Raw genomic sequence first — 15606 nt, 5'->3', positions numbered from 1 at the left:
AGTCCCGCGATGTTACCCGCGGTTATTGTCGCACCGCGGGTGACACCGCGGGCCGAAGCTAGTCTTAAAAAAGTAGCCTAAGTTACTCTTTGTATCATCAGCTACCTATCAGTGAAAGTCTCGTCTAAATCGGTTTAGCCGTTCCAGAAATTAGCCGGAACAAACAGACAGACAAACAAAAATTGTAAAAAATGTTATTTTGGTGTATGTACCGTATATTTATTCATATGCATGTAGTTATTTAAATATTACAAACAGACACTCTAATTTTATTTATATGTATAGATATCGATGTTAAAAATTGATAGTCCAGTGACATGTAAACAACCCTCGTCCCTGGAATTACTGATATCTAGGAGACCTGCACGAAGTTCAGAAGCTCTCGGGAAAACGTAATTCATTAAAGCATTCTCTCCCGACAGGAACATCAGGCTTCCCGGTGTCCAACACCAGCGCCCCACTGTTACACTTGAGGTCCTTACTCAAAGGTGCGAAAGCGCTTCACACAAAGCAAAAACAAACATTTTACATTTACGGATAACACAATATAACAAACATAAGCTTAACACGCTTCATTACCTGTAATTATGCATCAAATGTAATGGAATTCAATTATAAAACAAATAATTTCATTTGCGCAAATAACTCTCGCGCTGTGATAACATTCGTTGCGCGCGGTTTCAAAATAATTAAGTTTTCCCGCCTGTATTAATTGGAACGCAATAACAGATATAACATTTTTTTAATTGAATCTTACTCACTGATTTTCGTGTGACACTCAACAAAGAGAAACGATTTGATTTCGGGAATTTGGATTCGGCGATACTATTATGCAATTTCTAATAGTTTTACAATATGGAAATGAGATTTTGATTTTTAAAATTTTCAGGTGACTAACTTTAGGAACGATAGCAACACATTAAATAATTTATTAAATATTAACTGTGATATATATATTTTTGTATTATTGAATAAATAACAACGAAAAAGCTACAGCTCGATACTTGCTTAGCTCGTAGTTCCGGCGTGTGAGTACTTTGGGTTCACTGCCGCACTTACTTAGGGTCAGCGCCTTTTTTCAAATACATTTCTTGCTATTAGTAAATAGTATGTACATCGACCCACCTGGTGTTGAGTGGTTACTGGAGCTCATAGACATCTACAACGTAAATGCGCCACTCACCTTGAGATATAAGTTTAAAGGTCTCAGTATAGTCACAACGGCTGCCCCACCCTTCAAGCCGAAATACATTACTGCTTCACGAGGTCCTTACCACCAGTAATTTTTTTTGTACGGGCTCTTAAAATTTTTTGTTGCTTTTGCAGTCTCTATATGTTTTTTGTTCCTAAATAATATAAAGTAAATAGATCATTTAAATGTCCATTTATGTGGATGTCAATAAATTTAACTTAATTAAAATTAAACCCATTATCCGACTTTAAACTGCTAATGTTTAGATTTACGTAATAATCTTGCGATATGATGTGAATTAAATTGGGAAATAAAACACTAATTTACAATAACAGTAGGGAGTCGATGCACTGCGTGTGGCGCTACAAACAAAAGGCTTTTTTTGTAGCTTCTAATCAGCCGCGGTTTTCGACTTTATTATTAAGTAATCCCTGAACTGCTGACACCGTTTTTCTTGAGTCGTAAGCGCATTATTCCTGATTTTTAAACTATAAACCAATATCTATATACACACAAGACTTTCATGTAATTTTTAAAATTGACGACTAATTGTTTATCTGGATATGTTTTTTCCGGTAGATCCCTCAAAGTTGCATACGTTGAGGTGCGAGGTGAGGGTACTCGCTCGCCACTGCAATAAAGCGCTTGGTGCTCTTGTATTTGCATAGTTTGAAGTGCGCGCCGGTGTAATGTAGTGCATGCACTTATTAATTACAATTGAGTTCTGTGAACATTTTGCCTTTTGTTTTGCGAGAGTGTTTTTTGTGTGAATTACATGAGTTTGGTTCCCACAAACATTCCAATGGGTTATTGGCGATTACTTATCAATTCATCCTATGATAACGCTTGCGTGTTCGTGTTGGAAGGATTTTTATCTCATGCGACTGGGCTCTACTTATAGCAACTATTGCTCTTAATGATGGGTAGAGGGTGAGATTGCTTACCTTGTCTTCAACGGTTCCTAGAGCCTCTAGACACTAAAAATTAAGAGTCGCCATCTTGTCATCGAAGTCTCAGTTTTTTTGGATCACGGTTGTATCAATTTTAAAAACAAAGCCTTTGAAATACACATTCGATGGTAATTACCCGTACTGCCACACAATACAGCTACCGACATTAAATGCAAGCTTGCTTGCTATGAATTTTTTAAATAATATGTCGACGAGAGTACGTTTCATCTAGTATGGTTTTAAGAGACCGAGTGCCGTTGTCTCTGTGGGTTCCCACTACATTACTGATAGTTTTGGTAATACTCATTATTTTTTATTTTACCAGAGCACTTTTTTCCTAATTTGCAGCGCAGCACGGGCGTCCAAATAAATACTATTGGTACCTACACGGCTTTTCTCTTATGTTACCTTGAACGTTGTTTTATTTACGCGCTTACGTGGAATCATTGCTGGTACCAAATCTCCGAGTGAACCGCAATGTTCTACGCCCTGTCGTTAGTACGACAGGGCGTTCTAGTGAACACCAATGATATCATTAATTCCGTAGCCGGCTATAGGTTGCATGTTACCAGCACACGGGGCTTACTTAAACGACTTTTGGAATACTAATGTACATAAAACATGCAAAAATCAAACTATTCTTTTTTGCTTAGATGGGTGGATGAGCTCACAGCTCACCTGGTGTTAAGTGGTTACTGGAGCCCATAGATATCTACAACGGAAATGCGCCACCCACCTTGAGATAGAAGTTCTAAGGTCTCAAGTATAGTTACAACGTCTGCCCCACTCTTCAAACTGAAACGCATTACTGCTTCACGGCAGAAATAGGTAGGGTGATGATACCTACCCGCACGCGTCACAAGAGGTCCTATCACCAGTAATTACGCAAATTATAATTTTGCGGGTTTGATTTTTATTACACGATGTTATTCCTTCACGGTGGAAGTCAACCATTAACATTTGTTGAGTTCGTATTTTATTAGGAAAATTGTTACCCGCCCGCGGGATTCGAACACCGGTGCATCGCTAGATATGAATGCACCGGACGTCTTATCCTTTAGGCCACGACGACTTCATTTGAACGTGTTTTTCTTATTTCAGTTACAGCACTCCGCGAGCACTGGGATGAGGCCAACAACAGAGTACTGCAGCGGAAGGCACAGCTGGACGCCATGCTGGGCGACTCGCAGCGCTACGAGGCGAGGCGGCGGGAGGCGGACGCGTGGCTGACCCGCATGGAGACGCGACTGGCGGCGATGCCTATCCCTGGACACACCGCTGATGTGCTGGAAATGCAGCTTAGAGAGCAGAAGGTGAGAACTATATTGACTTTGTACGGAACATAAAGTGTGTATTTACACTTTGCTCGCTTCGGAAGCAGGCGGGTCAAACTTCCGCAGAAGTAACGAGTAATCTACCGCTTCGCTAGGTATGTAAAGAAGTTTTTAGAAGTCACCTTTGAGTGAAATTCTCGACTTGTTTAGTCACAAAACCTAGTTAAGCCAAGTTATTATAATTTTACATTTCTTCAGAATCCGCTCAAACAAAATGTTAGCCATATTATTAACTAACGCCTTGGCTACTCATCTATATTTATAGAGTGATATACAATAGTTGAACTTCAAAGGTTAAATTTAAAGAAATACTATTAATTCGTTGATGGACTGTCATTGTGACTTCGACTTCATGTCACAATGTGGCGGCATTCACGGCATGATGACCATGGGCTCCAGTAACCATATACCAGATGGGTGGTTAGAATTACGGCAAGGTTTAACAAAAAGGGCATGAGAAAACCGAATACAAAGATAATTATATCGATACAGTCGTCGATTCCATTATCGGAAACCATCTGAACGTTTCAATGAGAATCATTGAGACGGCCTCACGGAGCTGTCGCTCTGTGTTACACGACTCGGCGACTCCGATCCCATTGTGCTAAGGCGCCGGCAGACCTCACGAATAGAGGCATCGACGTGGATAATTTATTTATTGGATTTCCCAAATTTTTATTTTACCTGAACGAGTATGAACGGTAAAATCTTATTTTGTATTACGTAACTCATATTACGTCCTTTTACTATGGATACAAACCCACTGAGTTTCTCGCCGAATCTTCTTAGTGGGTCGCGTTTCCGATCCGGTGGTAGATTCTGCGAAGTACGGCTCATGCTAGGGTTCGTGTTAGCAACGTCATCAGGTTTGAGCCCCGTGAGCTCACCTACTAGTTAAGTTTACGCTGAAATAGCCTCTAAAGGCTATCAGCGTAGGTAGGGAAAAAAAATGGGTACATACTCCTCTAGATAGGTAGTAAGTCTGTTCAGAAGTCATGGAAGTCAGCAGCTCCGTACAAACAGAGCAGAGCAGCTGTACAAATACCCGGCGTCTGCCTAGTCGCATCACATACCCGATCCTGCGGACCGAATGGAAAGCAGTCGACTTCGCTCAAAATACGTCATTTCGGATCCTCTCGATCCACTAAAGGTGCATTTAGGTACCCCAAGCACTGATCATCGTTCTCGTCGAACCCGTCGCTTGCGACGAAGGGCTCGGCGTGTAAATTAACCCACAGACACAGCCTACTGAGTTTCTCGTCGGATCTTCTCAGTGGGTCGCGTTTCCCATCCGGTGGTAGATTCTGCGAAGCACGGCTCTGGCTAGGGCTCGTGTTAGCAACGTCGTCATGTTTGAGCCCTGTGAGCTCAACGACGAGCTCCGCGAATCTAGAATAACCCCTCGGGGTTACTGGAATAGGTACAAAAAAGTCTCATCATTAGAGTGTGTGTGTCGAGCACTTTGGAGACGCAGGCCGCTAAACTGATAACTCGTTTTAGCGGCGCCCTAGTCGGCCCAAATCACACTTTCCAACAGAATGAAGATAATTGAACACACAATATCAAGTAACACACAAGAGTGCGATAAATCTGTACTAATTGACTGTTGGAAGGTCGCAAATAGCTGATGACGGGGTTTGGGTAGCGAGGTTAGGGTATCATCGTGTTCAGCTAAACATTGTTGTGTTGGGTCAATGTTATGAAGCTGTTTTGATAATAAAATGGCAAAGCTAGTGAGATACAATTTATGCGTTTTTTTTCTAAATTAAACCAGATGGATTTGTCACGCACCATGGTGCTCTGGAATGAAACCCCTTCTCGGCGATTCCAGAATTCTGTCGTGGTTCTGTTTAAGCGACCTTTGAGCAATTTTCATTGTCAAGTGGAACTGGGTGGTACCCCTGGCATTATTCATGGACTAAGGTTTCTTTCTATAGTACATTGTGGCAAACACGCGGGATGAGATGTTCTACTTTTTTCCCGCGGTGCACATACTATTTTTTCTCCTGCCAGGCCGAAAGTTCTTGGAGTACCGATACTCATAAATAGTCGACAGTATACTCATAAAAAAAAAACAATTTAATTGTTTTTTTAATTTTTAAATAAACCACTACTAACTGAATAAGAACTGTCTGATGAACTCATCTTTGTTTAATGCTTCACCATTAAATTTTATTGCCTTTTGTTTATTTCACCTTTACACTAAACACAATATTGCAAATTACCCGAGCACAACAATGACGGAGAATTTTAGGTGCGTGAGAGCTGACGTAGACACCAACGCGCATGCGCACTCGTCAGTACCCAGGGAGGAAATGTTAGACTTTCTTCCCTGTACAGCGGGGCGAAAACCGAACTTTAGGCGTCGGTAGGAGAAAAAATTCTATGTCAAGACTTGCTTTTTCTATAAGGCCGTGCTGATAATCAAGTTTGTTTTATTCGCAGTCGTTCCACGCAGAGGTCCACCAGTACAAGCACCAGATCGAGCTGTTCAACCAGCAAACCCAGCGGCTGATAGCCGTGTACCGCAACGATGACACGTCACGCATCAAGCGCTCCACCGAGGCCATCAACCACAGATACAACGAACTCAACAATAAGTAAGTTTCACTGCACAAGCTCAGCACGAGAACACTGGTGGTAGGACCTCTTGTGAGTCCGCACGGGTAGGTACCACCACCCTGCCTCTTTCTGCCGTGAAGCAGTATTGCGTTTCGGTTTTAAGGGTGGGGCAGTCGTTGTAACTATACTGAGACCTTAGAACTTAAACCTCAAGGTGGATAGCGCATTTATGTTGTAGATGTCTATGGGCTCCAGTAACCACTTAACATCAGGTGGGCTGTGAGCTCGCCCACCCATCTAAGCAATAAATAAAAACACTACTAGTGTTAGAACGTATTGCGAGCCCGCACGGACATCTGCCGCTCTCCTGCCTATTTCTGCCGCGAACCAGTCAGTCGCTCCGGTTCCTATACATTTTGATGAACGACAAGGGTCCCTGAATATTCATCAGATGCTTCACAACGTAAACAGCGTGCCGCGAAACTTGCTAATTAATTTTGGAAGCGGAATAATTCATGCCCTTTAACTCGACTTTTGAGAATTATTATTTTCAATTTTGTAGGCCTTCATGAAATATTAAAAATATTTTTTGCGCGGTAGTTCGGTAGTTTAATAAAGAACTACAGCAGTAGTACTAAAGGGTCGATTCATCCAAATTTGCAGTAAAAATATTTATTTACAAGTTGTGAATATGTATCTTACACGTACAATACAAGTTTGTAAAAATTCGTAATATCTCGTTGATTGACGCATAGACCAGCACTATTTAGAGATTACAAAGGGTCAGTACTCGTCGGCAAACATTGGGGGACTCGTGTTTTCATTGTGGTTTTCATGATTAGTAAATTTTTCTTATATTATTCTGGAATATAGAGTTTTGATTGATCAAAAATGCACATTTTCGACTTGAAAAATCTGAGAAGAGTTGATTTTTCATGAACATAAAATTCTAATAGTTGTTAAGAGAGTGTTAACTATGAATGTGGAAGGATTTAGAGGAAGAGGTAGACCTAAGAAGAAATGGATGGATTGTGTGAAAGACGATATGGGTAGGAGTGGAGTGAGCGAAGAAATGGTATATGATAGAAGAGTATGGAAGGAGCAAACATGTTGCGCCGCCCCAGATGACTGGGAGCAGGGCAGGATAATGATAAAATTCTAATAATCTGTCTAACGTAGCGTGTCCGTCAATAGTTTATTTCCAGTTAAGAACTATTAATAACATGAATCTTTTTATTATCAGTATTGTGGCACGAGGCAAGGCGCTACATTCAGCGGTGTCATCGCTGCAGAACTTTGATCGTTCACTGGAGAACTTCGTCGCTTGGCTGAGTGAAGCAGAGTCGATGCTGGATGCAGCGGAAAGGGATCCTCATCTGTTAAAGGTAAACAAAATACAATTTTAAGACGATATTTCAAACACCAGCAAAGTAATAGAGAAAAATAATTAGACTCTGCCTAAGTGTTATTAGTTCTATCCAATTCAATACTTTGTTATTGATTGGAAAGAAGGGTGCCAGTTTAGAAACAGAGAAACTCAACCCTTGCTCAGTTTCTATAAAGACTCGCTAGATGGCAGTAAATCAAAAGCCGGGAATTTCTCTCCACAGAAGGTATGTGCGAATTTAAATCGCAGCGCCATCTGTGAACTAAAACTTAAACTACTTTATAGCTTAATTTAATAAAACAGTTGCTCATACAATTTTAAAATTCGAGAAAAGCTCTAGACCAGGGGTCGGCAACCTGTTTGTCCTTAAGGGCGCAATACTAAATTTGAAAATCACCGAGGGCGCATATTTTACAGATAATCAACAGGTATCAATAGGCATTAAAAAAACAGATTTTTTATAACTTTATTTTGTTGGTGTCATACATAATGATACATAAAATATACATAATCCAGTTTGAAGCTTGGGTGTCCATATTTTCAGCTAATTTCTTATAATTGGGGATATAGTCTAGTCAACAAGTTCAAAAACGTGTTAAATAGACATAAAGCTCCTAAAAATATGTACGATAGCTCATTGGATGCGGAATGATGTCTACAAAAATGTTTTTTAAGGGCTTATTAGCACATAAAAAATTGCGATTGTTATAAACAAAATAAGATTTAAAAAAAAAAGGAATTTGGTTTTTCCTTAATAATTTCAAAAATTTCTAATATTTAAGGAATTTTGAAAAAAGATCCTAAAAGAGGAGGAAATTTCCAATAAAAAAGGTCCAACTCCCGGAATTCTATCTCTATTATTTATAAAAAAAAATTAACGCTGAAAATAGCGCTCCGCGAGGTCGTTACGGCATAGGCGCGCCGTCTAAAAAGCCGGTATATCACCTAAAATATTTTTTTTATAGTATTAAATAACAATTTAAAAATTTGAATAAATTATGGTGTAATCTAAACACTTGAACGAAAAAAACATCGGTGGAAAAAATTTTTATATCGATTTTTCAAAAATTTACACCATTGTTAATTAACTAACTTTTTTCCAATCTCTGTTTTTATAAATTACAGTATAAAAGTTTCAATAATTCATCTATAAATTTTTCCCTTCGTGGAGCTCTTATCATTTAAGTACTTAATAAAATAATGCAAAAAAATTTTTTTAATCTTTATTATTTTGATAGTTATAATTTTTTTTAATTAACAAAAAATTAAATTTCTAAAAAATGTTATGAAAAATAGTTTTTTTCCGTAATATCTTAATATTGCTGTTTTTGCATCTACCAAAGGTATTAATTAACATTTAAAAAAAAAAACGCTATTTGTTAAGAAATTGTTTATAAACAAATAGACGATTTTGGGATTTTTTTAAGAAATTTTTTTACCGTCTTATTGTATAGGTGAAATAATGATTTAAAAAAAAAATAATCTTAAATAAATGCTTTAATTGTTTAAAATCGTTTTTTTCATATTTCAATTGTTTAAATAATTTGTTATAAATTATTTTTTTCTTAAAAATCATCATTGACTCTTTTCAGCGGATTAACAAAGAAATACATTTTTTTATAAATAATTTCATTGTTTATTAACTTAACAATTTGTTATAAAAAATTAATATTAATCGTTTTTTTTTTTTTCGAAAACTGCAAAAAATTACAAAAACAACCATACATAACAAAATATAGAAAAAAAAAATTGTATTTTTACAGCATTTTTAGATGTTATATGATAATGAAATTACAGCCGTTACATAATTTGTCAAGTTATAAATTGTTATAACTTTTAAACTATAACAGATACGGTAAAGGACACTCAGGTCATTTTTATAAAGGATTTATTTATCTTTAAAATAAATTCAAAATCGATCCTGTAGCTATTGTTTATCAGTTGTTATGATAAACAATAGTTATCAATATAAATTTTTTTTTAAAAAATCCCAAAATAGTCTATTTGTTTATAAACAATTTCTTAACAAATAGCGTAAAAAATTTTTTTTAAATGTTAATTAATACCTATGGTAGATGCAAAAACAGCAATATTAAGATATTACGGAAAAAACTATTTTTCATAACATTTTTTAGAAATTTAATTTTTTTGTTAATTAAAAAAATTATAATTATCAAAATAATAAAGATTAAAAAATTCTTTTTGCATTATTTTATTAAGTACTTAAATTATAAGAGCTCCACGAAGGGAAAAATTTATAGATGAATTATTGAAACTTTGATACCGTAATTTATAAAAACAGAGATTGGAAAAAAGTTAGTTAATTAACAATGGTGTAAATTTTTGAAAAATCGATATAAAATTTTTTTTTCACCGATGTTTTTTTCGTTCAAGTGTTTAGATTACACCATAGTTTATTCAAATTTTTAAATTGTTATTTAATACTATAAAAAAAATATTTTAGGTGATATACCGGCTTTTTAGACGGCGCGCCTATGCCGTAACGACCTCGCGGAGCGCTATTTTCAGCGTTAAATTTTTTTTATAAATAATAGAGATAGAATTCCGGGAGTTGGGACTTTTTTATTGGAAATTTCCTACTCTTTCAGGATCTTTTTTCAAAATTCCTTAAATATCATTATTATAGAAATTATTAAGCAAAAACCAAATTCCTTTTTTTTTAAATCTTATTTTGTTTATAACAATCGCAATTTTTTATGTGCTAATAAGCCCTTAAAAAACATTTTTGTAGACATCATTCCGCATCCAATGAGCTATCATCGTACATATTTTTAGGAGCTTTATGTCTATTTAACACGTTTTTGAGCTTGTTGACTAGACTAATATATTTAGAGATCTCGGTCCTTAAACAATTATCTAAATGTGAGCTACTAAGCTTTTTCAGTATTGAAAGAAAATAATTATTTCGGATTACTTGATAGTTTTAAATGCAGGGTTATGGTCTATTCGAAATACGATCACACACTAACAAAAAATACGTGCTTGTTATTAGATACGCTCAAGGTTAGCAAACTGCTAATCTATGCACAATCCTAAACTCACTACTACTTGCTGTATATCGCCGTTTGACAAGAGTAAGTAAATAGCTCTGGCTGTCATACATTTACATTATTAGTCCAGCGAGGGCGCATTAAAATCAATCGGGGGTGCTATGGCGCCCGCGGGCGCCGCGTTGCCGACCCCTGCTCTAAACCGTACTTAAAAAATTTATATCAGTGCCATCTCTGATTACATTTCCGAACTATATAAATAAATTCGACAAGCTTTTTATCACTTTAACTACAAATGGATACTACCTATAACGCCAAATATATATGTGCCTTGATATATAAGCCTCTCTAAGCTCTAAGGAACTTTTCCGAAATAGACATGGTGATCTAGTCTAGTCTTGCAGGCGCACAATACGCTCCACCGTCCGTAGGAAAAATAGGAAATTTAGTTAAATGTTATGTTGATAATAATACTAAAGAAGCAGTCGCTTTAGGGCAATATTATATACCACCAGACCTGGTAGAAGACTCGTTTAAGATCTTCGGTCTAGGTTCGAATGACGTCGACAGACGAAAACCTCGAAAAAAAATTTGATTATGACCACAACAATCACAATATGAGTAAGTCATTTATCCAGATTCCCTTGATGTTGTCCATATAAATATTGTAAAAATCATGGTCTAGCTTAAATGTGGAACTGTTCCATATTTTGTACTTGTTATTTAAGATTTAAATTTGGCTTTCTGATTACTTTACTACTTTATTACAAAGCAAACAGCGTCATCTGTGAATGCGCATGCAAACTAAAATTGAAGAGAGCCCACATGAAACAATTTTAAAGGATGTTGTCCTCAGAAGATAACAGATGTCAGCATAAGACCTCTAAATAGTTTGAAAGTCACTCGAATTCACAAAATGCTAAAATCATGGCATCGATTTGGGACACTTTATGCACTAGGTATCTGCACGTGCTCACGACCCACGTAGTGTTAAAGGTGTATTGTTAATTCACTGGGCACAACCTACATTTCGCGTTTGACTGTAAGACTGACAGTTGGCATTGTTGGTATAAATTGGTTTGAATGCCATTTAAACAGAAAACAAGTTTAATATATTTTATCATTATAAAACTTGAACGAGATGAATATTAAAGTTTATATTAAGAATTTTTTTAAATGGAATACGGGAATTAGTCGTAAAAGCTCGCCTCAAAACATTACGCGAGACGCCGTCTCCGACAAGAACTTACCTAATGTGTAAGTTGATAGCCACAAGAACTTTAACTTTACAGAACTTTGGCTGTTTCGTGAATTTGCCTGGTTTCGTTAAATGTTCGTCGAATTCCCGAGACCGGGGGCCTATTCTTGCGTAACACCGGATGCTGGCCATTTAATTGAAATATTTTCGGTCAGCTTGATAACGTAGTGGTAAATTTATGATGTCTCTGGTATGGTGGTACTTGGCAATGAGAGTGGTTTCTGGCGGTAGCTTATTTAGTAGACAACTGATCCGTGCGGCGAGTGCTTCAATATTTGAAAATAAAGATGAAAACCCTTGCAAGCGCGTACTTCTAATAACTATGTGGTTTTTGTTGAAACTGTGAATCATAATATCTTAAAACATTGTTTTTTTGTCAGCTTTTCATTAGATGCTATTAATTCATATTGTTATTTGTTCCACCACTCTGTAGCTAGTACAGTTTTTGATCAGTCTAAGGTCAACTCAAGAACCATGAGGAGGATACAGAGGAATGTCTAACATAACTAGTGACTTTATCATCAGCACTTTTAGAATGGCAGAACAAATCCCTGGGTCTGGGTTGTATGAAAATACCTATATAGAATTCATAAATAAACCAATGACTGAATTTGAAAATATAATTCCATTATTCAAAATAACATTCATTGTATTTTAGTATTTATTGCCAGCCATACATTACATACATTAAGATTCAAATGGCCAGTCCTGTAAAACAGTAACTTCATAAAGACTTGAGTATGTAAATGTCGACGCATCACTATTGGTGAGGCTGGCACAACCCTAAACATTGACGCAAGACGTAAAGTAGATACAAAAAAGTCTTTATGCGAAGAAAAGTTAGAAATACCTTTTTAATAAGAAGCTCTCACCAGAATGAAAAAGTTACGTTGTATTTTTTTTTACAAATTTCTGAAATATCGTTTCCCATATTTCAAGACATCTTAACGAGGAATTTTTATAGAAAATTTTCAAGGTATTTTTCTTATAAAGTATTTCTAATAAGAATGACAGATAACAGTGTTTTAGTTAAAAGGAACGCGAATTAAAATTATAAGTATTATTGAAGGAAAAACCAATTTGATAGCTCTGGGACTAGCTTCGCTCCTCAAAGCTATAAGTTGTCTCTATTTAAGCACGAGGAGAAGTAGATCCCACGTGTAGGTGTAGTTCGATTCATGGACATCGCCGTTAGCACAAACAACCAAGTTATGCCATTTACTGAAATTATCAGTTGTAAGTGGCTCTCTGGCTATCTGGTATCTTTGTGCATATATTTTTTTATTGCTTAGATGGGTGGACGAGCTTACAGCCCACCTGGTGTGAAGCGGCTACTGGAGCCCATAGACATCCACAACGCAAATGCGCCACCCACCTTGAGATATAAGTTCTAAGATCTCACGTATAGTTACAACGGCTGCCCCACCCTTCAAACCGAAACGCATTACTGCTTCACGTCAGAAATAGGCAGGGTGGTGGTACCCACCCGCGCGGACTCACAAGAGGTCCTACCACCAGTACCAGCATGCTTGCGTAGTGTTGTCAACAATAGTGTAGGGTATATGGCGACTGAATAAATACTGTCGTTTAATTATAAGATTGGAAATTATCAATTTCAAGCTAAATTTAATGCTTTAGAATCTAGATGGTAGAAGAGACTGACGTTCTGCTCAGCGTTAAGTTGTTATCCAACGTCAATATGCCGTCGCTCATCTTGATCTAAGACCAAAGGGCTTATAATTGCAAAGGTTGTCGTATCGATAGAACTAATAATTCTGTCTCATGCGAGGTTTGGACGTGAGTTGTTGAGCAACAGGAGGTTTTAGTCGGTTCGACTCCGACATGCTCCGCCCGCCATCCCCAGTGCAAGTTGGGAGTCCGGCGATATTTCTGACCAAAAAAAGATAAAAAGAGGACGCTTACACGTACAGGCTCGCAGTACTCTAAGGATTCATTATTTGAAAATCAATCGGAATTTTAAAGCAATAAATTCTTTGATCCGTCCAAAACAACCTTAAACTACGAGTTATATAGATTAGGTAATAATTTCAAATTATCGCATTCGCTGTAAAATATATGAACATATTAATGGGAATCCATTAAAGTAATGAAAGTTAAGCCAAAAGCTTTTACAGCGAGTTTCGACGCGCAGTTTCAGTAACAGATATTTTTAGTTCGAGCCGGATTATTTTGGAATGCTTAATTAGAAAATGGATAGCTAACTCGTCATCCAGCTCTGAGGAATTGTTCGCACCACTCTATTACTCTCCACCGAAGCTGAACTCATCTACACTCAGTAGGATTATCGATTCTCACGGATCGTTTGGAGCCTCTGGGTCTGCGGAGGGACTTCGGTTCCCTCTGTATTTTGTATCGTATGTTCCATGGGGAGTGCTCTGAGGAATTGTTCGAGATGATATCGGCATCTCGTTTTTACCATCGCTTCGCCCGCCACCGGAGTATAGTTCATCCATAGTACCTGGAGCCACTGCAGTCATCTACAGTGCGTTTCCAGAAGTCTTTTTTGCCAGTACGATCCGGCTATGGAATGAGCTCCCCTCCACGGTGTTTCCCGAGCGCTATGACATGTCCTTCTTCAAACGAGGCTTGTGGAGAGTATTAAGCGGTAGGCAGCGGCTTGGCTCTGCCCCTGGCATTGCTGAAGTCCATGGGCGACGGTAACCACTCACCATCAGGTGGGCCGTATGCTCGTCTGCCTACAAGGGCAATAAAAAAAAGGTTTGCTGCGTTCCCTGCTGTGCACCTGTTCTAAAATGATTTACTCTTCACGAACACAGATTCTGAGCGCTATGACATCTGTTTTCTGAAACGTGGTAGTGTTCCTGGTATTGCTGACGTGTATTAGCAAGGCTGACCACACACCAATAGGAAAGCCTTATGCCCAGAGTGAGTGGAAAAAAATAAAGGCATACGATATATTTCAAACAGATTGAGTTAGCAGAAAAATGTAGACGGATCACCTAAGCCCCAAGGATTTTTTTGACCCGAGTAGCTTAGTAGTTCAAATTAGAATCAGTGTTTAACAGCGGTGGACGTTCTCGTGACTAAATCTATACTTCGCAATTAACAATTTGTTGGACCAAGTTCACATTAATAATAATTCTAGAAACAATCAGTTTTAGGATGAAACGCGATCTGCCTGAAGAATATGATTTTAACACTCTTATCACCGTCGTTATATTTGCACGGAATAAGCGCTACTTGAATTAAAAATACTTATTTAATAAAATTAACGTTTCGTGTTTTATACATTTTTAATCTAAAATAGCTACCAATATTATATAATAAACTAGCTTTTGCCCGCGACTCCATCCCTGTAGAATAGTTACTTTGGCATAACGCTAAATTTTACCCCCCACTTCATTTACGTAGAAAGTGAAAATATTTTTGAATTATAGAATGTAATGTTAAGGAGCTATTTTAAGCCCTATTTTGAAACATTCTTTATTGGTGCTCCACTTGTATTGGTCTTAGCGTGATGTTATAACTGTAACTTATAGCCTTCCTCAATAAATGGGCTATCCAACACTGAAAGATTTTTTCAAATCGGGTCAGTAGTTCCTGAGATTAGCGCGTTCAAACAAACAAACAAACTTTTTAGCTTTATAATATTAGTATAGATATTGTTGTGTAAACATAGAAAATATTAAATAATAATATAAACTCATTATTTACATCATAATACTTCTGTTGGTTTGTGCTCATACATCTCCAGAACTACTGAACGCATTTTAATGCAGTTTTCGTAGACAGATAGTTTAATTAGGAGTGAAATTATAGTTTTTGTATCTTTACAACCGGTTTTTGCAAAAAAGAAAAATCCCTGGTGCTTATTATTATACTTTCACGCTGGGAAAAGTTGGTCTAATTGATACATTTTTTACGTTCAAT

At 37.1% G+C, this 15606-nt stretch overlaps 1 protein-coding gene across 4 annotated transcripts in view; it reads left to right on the top strand.

Annotated features, from left to right (window-relative positions):
* The window catches only part of LOC101738393 (dystrophin), a 513865-nt gene that overhangs the window by 197792 nt on the left and 300467 nt on the right, over positions 1–15606 (top strand). For all 4 annotated transcript variants that reach the window (XM_038012113.1, XM_062669471.1, XM_062669469.1 and 1 more), the window contains 3 exons: positions 3244–3455; positions 5922–6076; positions 7282–7423. In XM_038012113.1, coding sequence (XP_037868041.1) covers positions 3244–3455; positions 5922–6076; positions 7282–7423 — 509 coding nt within the window. The remainder of the gene's footprint in view (positions 1–3243; positions 3456–5921; positions 6077–7281; positions 7424–15606) is intronic.

Source organism: Bombyx mori, chromosome 7 (assembly GCF_030269925.1).
Source record: "Bombyx mori chromosome 7, ASM3026992v2".
In the NCBI taxonomy this organism is placed as follows: Eukaryota; Metazoa; Arthropoda; class Insecta; order Lepidoptera; family Bombycidae; genus Bombyx; species Bombyx mori.
The sequence above is the reverse complement of the archived record's forward strand: the minus strand, read 5'-3'. Positions and strand labels throughout refer to the sequence as shown.